Below are 11,275 nucleotides of genomic sequence, written 5' to 3'. Positions count from 1 at the left end.
TACAATTCCTCACTCAATTAGGACTTCATGGTTTAAAGGCATGTGCTATCTTTCATTTTAATGGTAACTAACATTAAAGTTATTTAGATAGAGATCAGACACTTGATTTTTTGGTACTTCTTACCGTGTCCATTTAAAAGGTGTAAAGTGTAAAATTTTTCAAATTCATGAAATTCATCCGTTGAGATGTTTTCATTGCAACTTATTGACAAATTGCCCTACATCGACGTAAATATGTATTTATGTCGATGTAGGGCAATTTGTCAATCAGTTGCAGTGTTAAATTTACCATCCTTAGTGACAGCACAAATTTTTGCAGAGATGTGACAAATAGCCTAGTTGTTGGCGAAGTCCATCTGTGCTTCTGTCCATGAAAGTAGCATTACTACGTAGTGTAACCTGCACCGTGAAATGTCGTGCACATTCAAAGAGTAATGTGCCGTTGATTGCTCTCTTACATCACATCAGCGAGACCGCACGCTGGAACGCCAGCTGGACAGACAGAAGATGGACGCCCTGGAGGACGAGCTGACCGAGAGTCAGCGGACGGTCAAGCAGCTGAGAAGAGAAAACGCTAGACTGAAGGATTCCCAGCTGACGACGACCGAAACTCACATTCACAGATCGGTGGAAGTGGTGAGTGCAGAGTGTTTAGCTCTCTCTCACATTTTTTTTCTCTCTCTTGTAAATTGAGTCATTGTCTTCGGCTGCAGTGCAGGTGATATTGAAAATAATGATAATTTGCATTAACCTGTTGAGGACAAGTCTCAAGTATACTCGGGCAGGTGTCTATGGGAAATACGTGCCGCAGCAAAATCAAACCGTTCCCAACGGGTTAATATAGCACATTATAATCTTTAAGATTCTCTATGCAATAAATATATATCATGTATGTTGTATATATATAAACAGGCTCTGAAACAAACTTTTTTCTCTGACGGCCCGTTTGGACAACTAAACTCTTTGAATTTGAATTTATGGTGACCTGAAAAAGGAACGTACATTGTAGTTGCCCAAAATGACAGGAAATATAAAATTTCATTGTGAATTTTAGTTTCCCGATTGGGCCACCAAATGAAGAGGTTTTTGGAAATTTGGTGGCCTGACGTCAATTTTTAGTGGTGAAAAAAACAGAAGAAAAGATTGAAGTCATTTATTGTAAATTGTTAAAGACACTGTCTATTGAGCAAATTATACAGGAATGATTTTTCTGTCAATGTGGGATGCTAAAGTTCCTCTATAACATTGTAAATCAAACTGTAATCGCTTTTGAATCCGTTGTGTGCAGGAATCGAGCAGTGAATCAAAGGGATCGTACAGGAGAAGAGAGGGCACCCCAATTAACTCGGAGCGGGCGAGTTTGGACCTTTACAAGGGCCAGTTGGAATCTGTGAGACAAAGACTACAGCTCATGGCGGTCAAACAACAGGAGGAACTGGCCAGAATTGAGAGGTGGGTTTGGATATTTTGTGGTCTTCTGTTAGATTTAAGAAGTTTACATCTCACTCTGTGATTCACCTGTAAAAAAATTCACTTAGCCTTCAATTTTTTAAGATGATGTACCAGCAAGACCAATTTACTATGCATTAATTTCTTTTCCTTTTTTTTTTTTTTTTTTTTTGGTAAGGAATATTCTTGAAAGATAATATTTTCTTTGGGATAAATTTTTTACCAGTATTTTTTCAGAATGATGACCAGTGTTACTGAAAAAGACTTGATTTCAATTTGTCTTCCCATAAGATGTACTTCTTATCATTTTACAGTATATTACCTCTTTACCAGGTATTACCCAGTAAGAATGCCTGGCAAATTATGGAGTGAGCATGTTTTCAATGTATAGTCTTGTGTATTCATCTTCATATCCAGGGCCACAGTTGGAGTGGACAGTGTTCCACTGACCACAGTGCAAGACCTGCGATCAGCCGAGGGCGGTCTTACAGAGTTGATTACAGAATTGAAACAAATTCATGCTGCATTAACTCTCTTGTCAGAGGTGAGCATTTGCTTGAACTCATTAAAAAAAAGAAGACTATTGAATACCTCCCATATCATCCAGTTATTAGTTGTTACAGTTACTCGTGTAGCCTATTGTACTGTACATGTACATATGGATCTGATTTTGCCCAGGCATGCTAATGAAGTGGGAAGCATACATTGTATCTAGTCATCCACTGTTCATTGGCAGGAATTCAATTTTTTGCAGTGTTCTGTCTTAATCAAAGGCCACGAAAATGTTGTTCAATGGACATGAGCAGTGAACAGCAGGGTTTTCAGTCTAGAGGTTTCTGCACCCATCCATCTATTTGAAGTTTATAAAAATTGCAAAAGAAGAGTTTGTGTGCATTTGGGAGATAAAATCTACATTTCTTGATATCCGGAGATTTGGTTGTTGGCATAATGGGTTGGAATTGATTGTCATGCATTTACTAAAGTTTCTTGAGTCTTTCAGCATTGGAAATGATTTATGTTATGAAGTAACTACAAGTATCAAGTTATGTGAGCCTTAAAGGTCCAGTTTACCTTTGGGAGCAGTCATTTGAAAAATGTTCAAGATATCGCCTTTCATGCATATGTGTAGGTCTGTTGTACCACAAAACACCTTCCCATATAAAAGTTTTGCAATAAAGCCTTAGATACATGTATAAGGAGATGTCGGTATTTTTCTCAATAAACCGTAACGGTATACGGTTTTTATTATAACTATTGTTCACATTTTGTATATTTAACAATACTTAGCATCGATTTTACTGATTCAAATTTTCTCAGTGGTTGTTTCTATCCCTAACTCACGTTTTAGCACTATTTAAAAGCACTAATGCTGGGTTTTTGTTTCATCTGCAAATGGTAAATTATGCCTTTAAAATGCAATGGCCTAAATTTATCGTCCCATCTTTCGCTGACTCCATGCAGTCACAACCACCGCTGGTCACACTGACAGCGTCTCGCATCAACGAAAAGCTCCTGCAGCAGAACGCCGAGATGAGCCTGTACGTGTCGCAGCTGAGCTCGGAGAAGTCGGAGCTCAGGGGGGCGCTGTCCAGGCTGGAGGAGGAAATCTGGCAGTACAGGCAGCGGGAAGTTCAGCGGCATCAGGTTGGTTGTTGTCGCAGAACCACAAAACTTGCAAAATGTACATTTAGTGCTGTTAGGTTCCATTGAAACAATTGCAGAATTGTGCCCAATCTTACTAGCATGTCTGGTTTCTCTCAAATTCTGTTTGCATATTTGTTTATTTCATTCACTGAATTTTATTAAGAGTTATATCACTGAACGTTAGAAAACAGAATCCCTCTTTTTAGCTCACCTGAGCCAAAGGCTCAAGTGAGCTATTGCGATCGCCCTTCGTCCGGCGTCCGTCGTGCGTCGTGCGTCGTCCGTCGTCTGTCGTCCGTCGTCCGTCGTCCGTCGTCCGTCGTGCGTCGTGCGTAAACTTTTTACATTTTCATCTTCTTCTTGAAAACCCCAAGACCGATTTTCATCAAACTTGGCAGGTAGCATCCCTAGGGGGTTAGGAACTCAATTTGTTAAAATGGGCACCATGCCCCACCCAGGGGGCCCCCAGGGGGGCCCAAACCCCCCAAAATTAAGGAATCTGTAAAAATCTTCTTCTCTAGAACCAGAAGTGATAGAGCTAAGTTAATACTATGAGTTAGTACATTGATGACTGTAGTTTCAAGTTTGTTCATGGCAGAATCAGGGGTGCCCCCCTTGGGACCCAGGGGAGGGTGGTGGGGAAGGGTTCAAATGGGGCCTAAATTGTACATTTTCATCTTCTTCTTGAGAACCCCATGACCCATTTTCACCAAACTTGGCAGGTAGCATCCCTAGGGGGTTAGGAACTCAATTTGTTAAAATGGGCACCATGCCCCACCCAGGGGGCCCCCAGGGGGGCCCAAACCCCCCAAAATTAAGGAATCTGTAAAAATCTTCTTCTCTAGAACCAGAAGTGATAGAGCTAAGTTAATACTATGAGTTAGTACATTGATGACTGTAGTTTCAAGTTTGTTCATGGCAGAATCAGGGGTGCCCCCCTTGGGACCAAGGGGAGGGGGGTGGGGAAGGGTTCAAATGGGGCCTAAATTGTACATTTTCATCTTCTTCTTGAGAACCCCATGACCCATTTTCACCAAACTTGGCAGGTAGCATCCCTAGGGGGTTAGGAACTCAATTTGTTAAAATGGGCACCATGCCCCACCTAGGGGGCCCCCAGGGGGCCCAAACCCCCCAAAATTAAGGAATCCGCAAAAATCTTCTTCTCTAGAACCAGAAGTGATAGAGCTAAGTTAATACTATGAGTTAGTACATTGATGACTGTAGTTTCAAGTTTGTTCATGGCAGAATCAGGGGTGCCCCCCTTGGGACCCAGGGGAGGGGGTGAGGAGGGGTCCTAATGGGGCCTAAATTGTACATTTTTATCTTCTTCTTGAAAACCCCATGACCCATTTTCACCAAACTTGGCAGGTAGCATCCCTAGGGGGTTAGGATCTCAATTTGTTAAAATGGGCACCATGCCCAATGTAGTTTCAAGTTTGTTCATAGGAGATCCAGGGGTGCCCCTCTTGGGTAGGGGGGGGGGTGGTTGGAAGGGTCCAAATGGGGGCCTGAATTGTACATTTTCATCTTCTTCCTGAAAACCTCATGATGGATTTTTGTCAAACTTGGCAGGTAGCATCCCTAGGGGGTCAGGATCTCAATTTATCAAAATGGGCACCATGCCCCACCCAGAGGGCCCCAGGGGGCCCCAATCCCCCCAAATTAAGGAATCTTAAAAAAATTGGGCCCTTATTGTACATTTTCATCTTCTACTTGAGAATGCCTGGTCAAATTTTAATTTAGATTAGTGACTGCGTGAAAGGTGAACTTGCGATACTCAGGTGAGCGCTAGACCCGCGGGTCTCTTGTTTTTTTTGTGAAGTAAGGAAAGAAGTGCACTTTTTTTCTTTGAAAATGAAAGAGGTAAATACTGTGAACCATCAACTTTTCATGAATTACATGTACCAGTGGCATTGAATGCAAATGTTGTAGACAAGTACTTTTGCATGCATTTTAATTTTGCAAAATATGTGACATTAAAATGCACAAAAATTTTCTGGTGTTATTGTTTCCTGAAATCGAAGAAAGTAAAATCTTTAACTGAGTGGATTGGAGAGGGTAAATTTTGGTTTGAAAAGTGGAAAGCTGGATTTCCAGTGTAGATAATTGCCCATCTACCCATGTCTTCTTCTCTCCATCCATCCCTCCATTCTTCCATCCCTACATCCTTCCATCCCTACATCCGTCCCCAGTCACCACGGACCATCCCAGGTGACCAGGACACCGAGGCTGCCCTGGGCCGGGAGAGGGCCGCCTGGGCTCAGGAGCGGCTGGCCACCCAGAACTCCCTGCTGGAGGCGGAGCGCCAGATCGCCCAGCTCAAGCTGGACCTGGAGCGGGGCGCCGTCCGCAGGGAGACCACGGTCAACGGCGAGACGATAGAGCAGCAGCAGCAGCAGAAGGTCAGTAGTGTTGATTTGAATTTGAAGGGATTTCAGACTTTCTGCAGGGCTACACACTTACCCATTTATTTCTACTGGTCCAACCTGTCTGTCGGACCAGTGGGTACCCAATTTTTCCATTTTTAGTGGTCCATTCCTAAAAGAGTGACTGGTCCACCAAAGATTTTTACTGGTCTGGACTGTTGGACCAGTGCCAGGGTGCAGCACTGCTTTAGTACTTGTTGGTAATCATGTTTCTGAAAGCTGTTTGTAAACATGTTGAGATTCACAGAGTGTCTAGCCTGTGAAGCAAGTCTTATCAGCAACCATCAGCTGCAAGCAGTTCTTCTATCCCACAGCTTTGTCACAAGCTCTATGGCCAGTTGATCAAGTACTGTAAAAACTGTTATTTTTTTGTACCGAAATTTTCACAAATGAGGAGGTCACAGACATTTTTGGGAGATGTCGTTTTCGCGATTTGGTACAGAGGCTATGATGAGTGCACTTAATGCCTGTCCCTTTGCAATATTTTCGTGTGTATTGTTAAATTTGCATTGTAGCAATGATTTGCGAAATTTGTGAAAATAAAACCCTTGTAAAAAATGAACTCTTTCAGTTATCAGTGCTCGATATGCCAACATGCAAGAGGACAGTTATTTGTATGCATGAGAGGTCAAAATGTTGGACAGCACACTTGCATCCAGAATTGAGAAAAATCATCATTTCTGAAGTACCTCCTGATCATGTTTGACCAAACACAATTTCAGAAACGGGAGCCAAATCTGAATTATTGTTTTTGATGCATCCTTATGCACAAACACTCTCTTCAAGTGCTTGGATTATTTGTGCTATCTTCTTAGATTCAACGGCTCTACGGCAAGTACCTGAGGGCCGAGAGTTTCCGCAAGGCGCTGGTTTACCAGAAGAAGTACCTGCTGCTCCTCCTTGGTGGCTTCCAGGACTGTGAGCAGGCCACCCTGTCCCTCATCGCCAAGATGGGTGCCTACCCCTCCCCAGAGGACCTCAGGGACCACCCGTCCCGCCACAACAAAGCCTTCACCAGATTCAGGAGTGCTGCCAGGGTCGTCGTGGCGATATCAAGGTGAGGATAGGATGGCATAGACAGATGAATTGATGATGATGATGATGATGATGATGAAGACAGTGATAAGGGTGGTGATGATGGTGATGATGGTGATGATGGTGATGGTGATGATGGTGATGATGGTGGTGATGGTGGTGATGATGGTGGTGATGGTGGTGATGGTGGTGATGGTGGTGATGATGATGATGGTGATGATGATGGTGATGGTGGTGTTGATGGTGATGATGGTGATGATGATGGTGATGATGATGGTGATGATGATGATGGTGGTGGTGGTGATGGTGGTGACGATAATAATGATGATAATAGCAAACAATTCCGATAATGATAAGTTTCTGAAGTGCTTGAAAAGGTGTTTGCATAGATGCTGACACAGACCACTAAGAAAGAAGAATTACATAAATTATATAAAAGAACATACAAAACAAAGATATGAAATGGTATGGATAACACACGTAGAAACATAGACAGAAATCGATACATTGTAACATGTATAAGTAGATAGATATTTTAGAGAGAGAGAGAGACTGCGAAAAGGAGAGATTATTCTAAGAGTTGTTATTCATCTCTTTCGAAATCCCTAAATATGGTTGTATTTTCACGTTATCATGACAATGCTGATATAAAAAGGGCAGATGGGTTTTGAATGATGGCTAAATATTACATAATTGTGTTTGAGAAGGGGTCTGCAAATGGTGCTATTGCTGTGTGTTTTCCTTGTCATTGTAGATTAAAGTTTCTTGTGAAGAAGTGGAGAAGAGCGACCAAAGCTGGATCGAGGGAAATCATTGGTGGCGCTGGAACCTCCCAAGGCCACTCGCAGCCCCACCCGAACCCCAACCTGTCGCCGAATCCATCCCCAACCGCGTATTCTGCAGGGGCATCACCGGGATCAGCGGGGAGGCCCTCCCCCACAGCCCTCCCCCATCGCTACACCTCCCCTCTACGCGCCACGCCCAGGGCAGGGGATTCCCCGCCAGTGAGAGACCGGATGGCGTATGGGATGATGAACGGCATGGTCGCTGGCAGTGCAGCTGGTAGTCGGGGAACTGGCAGGTCACCAGTATCACATAGGTAAATATTTAAACCAACCCTCTCTTGAATGTCTTGCTTTTTTAAGTCGTGATATCTTGACTGCTGGCGCCAAAAGCAATGTGTCGGATGAGTGGAAATAGTCATAATTTCAAATTGATATGAATCATAAGTCTATTTTCTCAGACCTTAATGAGTTCTATGAATAAATAGGATGGTTCCATCACCTACTATCAGTTATATAAACTGCTCAGAGGTAATTTTATGATTATAATTATAGCCACTGAGAAGCTACAAGGATGAAATGTGACCAGTTTAAGAAATGTTGGGATATATAAACAACTGAATGTTTTTGTGGAACATCTGTAGCAAGGATGTGAATTTCATTGTTTTGTTTGGATAAACAAATTATGTGTTATTGTTGATACAGGATGTAGGCATTTACAAAGGCAAACAAATGATTTATTGCATAGAGAGTCTGTCATGAATGTATGTGTAGAATTTCATTCATGTAAGCTGTCAAAATGTCACCTGCTAGGTAAATTTCAGTGTTAAGTGGTCAGCTAGACACATTTCAGTCAGTCAAAAATATGTTTCTACGTGGGACCTTGATATAACGAACTGCTTTGGAACACTAAAATTTCCTCATTATATGAAGAATCTACTTATATCAGGATAATGGTGCTACATGAATGCTGTTCATTGTTGTCATCATCATCATGAAGGCAAAAGAATATGAAAGTAATGAGACCTGCAAAATTGCCTTGTCATACTCACTGTAGCGGAACTCATTATAATAAGGTTTTATAATACATGCGTATTAAACACACTTTCAAGTTGTACCAGTGAAGAAACAGAGGCTTGTGAAATTGTTCATGGAGAATATATTGCTGCTCAACTTAAATGTTTTTCCTCATCCCACCTCCCCTTCAGACACGGTGCCTCACCCTTCCCAGATGCCATGTCGGGCAGCGCACGACGAGACGTTTACGGAGACAGACTGGGCGCCAGCGCATCCGTGGATGCGGCTCTCAACGAATCGGACGGGTCGTACTACATCAGGAAGATAGAATCGCTCCAGGAGAGATTAGGAGCGATGGCTGGACGGAAAGCAACCCTAGGTAAAGATGAGAGAGAGAGAGATGATAGGGTAGAGATAGAGAGAGAAATAGGTAAGGAGAGATACTGTAAAAGTAGATATTTTCGCTTAAGTAATTTTTCACGCTCGACAGTGTAAGATGAATTTCACATTTTTAAAATTCTGCAGAATCAAGACATTCATTTGTGAAACGTGACGGGCAAAAATATTTGTGTTTTTAAAATTTTTGCGCTGGTTTTTAGTCGGGCAAAATGCATGATAATTTCACACTGTGAACATTTCCACTTTTACAGTAGGTGGAGATACAGATAGAGATTGAGAGATAGGTAGATATAAGGAGAGAGAGATTTATTGATGGAAAGGTAGATGGATTTAAGGAGAGATATATGTGGAGACAGATAGACTTTAGGGACAGAGATAAGTAGATACTAGTATGTAGAGAGATGAATAGGTGTAGCTTTTGTGATAGTCATAATTTTGAAGTTAGATTGGAAAAAGAAAAAGTGGGTGTGATTAGCAGCAAACCTAGGCTCGTTCAAGGACAAGTCCACCTTCATGAACTACATGTGGATTGAGTGAATGCAGCAATATTAGAACACATCAGTAAAAATTCTGGGAAAATCAGACGACCCGTTCAGTAGTTATGAATTCTTAAAGTATCTGCAGTCACTGCTGGATTAGAAGACTACGAGACATTGTATGATGCCACATGCATAGAATTTTACAAAATATAACTTTTGAAAAAAGTGCACATTTCCTTGACTTGTCGCTGACTGTTAAGGGTAATATTATTCCCCCTGCCTTGTGAAAGAGGCAAGTCAAGCGTTCTTTTATTATGCAAGTTGAATTTTCTTTATATTTTCTTTATATCGTTGTACACATGTGACATCACAGGCTGTAGTAGTCTTCTCATCCAGCAGTGACTGAGCAGAAACTTCAAAATTCATAACTTTTGAATGGATTGCCCGATTTTTCTCAAACTCTCACTGACGTGTTCTAATAATATTGCTGCATTCACTCAATCCACATGTATATTAAAGTTAACTTGTCATTTAAGGATGGCATGGGGCAATGGGTGGTAGAGCAGAAACTTCTCTGTAAAGTGATGTTGAGAGAAAGAATACAGGTATTTACATTGTAGATGCATGGTTAGATAGATGGTTAGACAGATAGAAAGATAGAAACAGTGTAGGGAGATGAGTAGGTACCGTAGGTACACTAAATGGATAATTATTCATAGCTAGATAGATAGATAGGAATATAGATGGGTAAATGGATATGCAGATGAAGTGGTACAGATTATATAAAGTGAAAGAAAATAGATATGTAGAGTATTGTATGTGTGGCGTATGAGTTGACAGTTCATGTCAAAAAGAGTTATATTCTGTTTTATGTCTCTACAATATTATGCAGGTTAGGGCTACTGCAGTGAAAGAGAGGAGATTGTTATGTATTTTGTACCCGAAAATGTTCAGAGTAAATAAAAGCAGCTCATTTCACTTATCATTCTACATACCCTGTAATAACACTGGGAGCAGTGATTTAAAAAATGTTCGAGTTATCAAATTTAATGCATGTACAATATGTGAAGGTTACTTGTATCACAAAATATCCTACCGTATAAAAATCTTGCAATAAAGCCTAAAATATAGGGAGAAATCACTATTTTTCTCAATAAACCATAACTGTAGATGGTTTATTCTAGAAAGAATTTTATTATAACTGTGCACATTTTGTATATTTAACAATACTTAACATTGATTATACTGATTAGCATTTTTAAATGGGTTGTTTCTGTCCCTAACAGTAACTCACATTACAGAACTATTTTGAAGCACTAAAGCTGGATTTTTGTTCCATGTGCAATTGGTAAATTATGCCTTTAAGGGATACTTCAGCATCGGAATTATTCCAATGAATGCATGGTATATGCTACAGGTATGTGTATGCATACACTGTATATACATGGTTTATATGATGCACTGTATTATATATTTTCTGTGTCTATTCAGGTCATGACCAGGGATCTTCAAGACTCGGCTATTCCAATAGATAGTACAACGCAGACACCGGAGGACCAGGCCAAAATTTCCCCAACTCTTCACACTACGCATAGAAGTCTGTTCTTTGTGGTGAAATGAATTCTGCTTTGTATGTGTCAAGTTCTCCGTCGTGGCACTTGGGTATCTGTCACGAGGAGAGCTATAGAGGGCGCTTCTCTACCAGCTTTCAACATCTTGACATGTTATTTATTTCAACCTGGTTTTTAAGCCTTCCCTCGAAGCAAATCACGAATAAACATTGTGATTTGCTGAAATGGTTTGTGTTTAGCACATGTGTGCAGTCTGAGATGCAAGCTGGTCTAGTTATTCCACCCTGCATAGTTGTTCAAGAGGTATTCTGGCCAAGAGTTTATGGTCAGGATGTTAAATATTGCTATGATATTGATCCCATTTTGTAAACGGTATTAACTCTTGCTCCTAAGGTTCTTGAATGGAGACTAGCCTTTATGGAATTCACTCAACCATTTGAGTTTTCCAGATAGTACAGCATTAGATTTAAGTG

At 41.1% G+C, this 11,275-nt stretch overlaps 1 protein-coding gene across 1 annotated transcript in view; it reads left to right on the top strand.

Moving 5' to 3' along the window:
• LOC139741958 (uncharacterized) overlaps nucleotides 1–10,912 on the top strand; it is a 149,116-nt gene extending 138,204 nt beyond the window's left edge. Inside the window, exons 45-53 of the mRNA XM_071652524.1 lie at nucleotides 469–636; nucleotides 1,289–1,452; nucleotides 1,867–1,993; nucleotides 2,911–3,093; nucleotides 5,286–5,495; nucleotides 6,335–6,576; nucleotides 7,309–7,653; nucleotides 8,545–8,732; nucleotides 10,723–10,912. Of these exons, the coding sequence (XP_071508625.1) occupies nucleotides 469–636; nucleotides 1,289–1,452; nucleotides 1,867–1,993; nucleotides 2,911–3,093; nucleotides 5,286–5,495; nucleotides 6,335–6,576; nucleotides 7,309–7,653; nucleotides 8,545–8,732; nucleotides 10,723–10,766 (1,671 nt within the window). The 3' untranslated portion in view covers nucleotides 10,767–10,912. The remainder of the gene's footprint in view (nucleotides 1–468; nucleotides 637–1,288; nucleotides 1,453–1,866; nucleotides 1,994–2,910; nucleotides 3,094–5,285; nucleotides 5,496–6,334; nucleotides 6,577–7,308; nucleotides 7,654–8,544; nucleotides 8,733–10,722) is intronic.
• The last annotated feature ends 363 nt before the right edge of the window (nucleotides 10,913–11,275 follow it).

The sequence above is a fragment of the Diadema antillarum genome, unplaced genomic scaffold (assembly GCF_040938485.1).
Source record: "Diadema antillarum isolate AM-2024a unplaced genomic scaffold, OU_Dant_1.0 seq00000966_RagTag, whole genome shotgun sequence".
Taxonomy (NCBI): domain Eukaryota; kingdom Metazoa; phylum Echinodermata; class Echinoidea; order Diadematoida; family Diadematidae; genus Diadema; species Diadema antillarum.
This window is presented reverse-complemented; position numbering and strand designations above follow the sequence as displayed.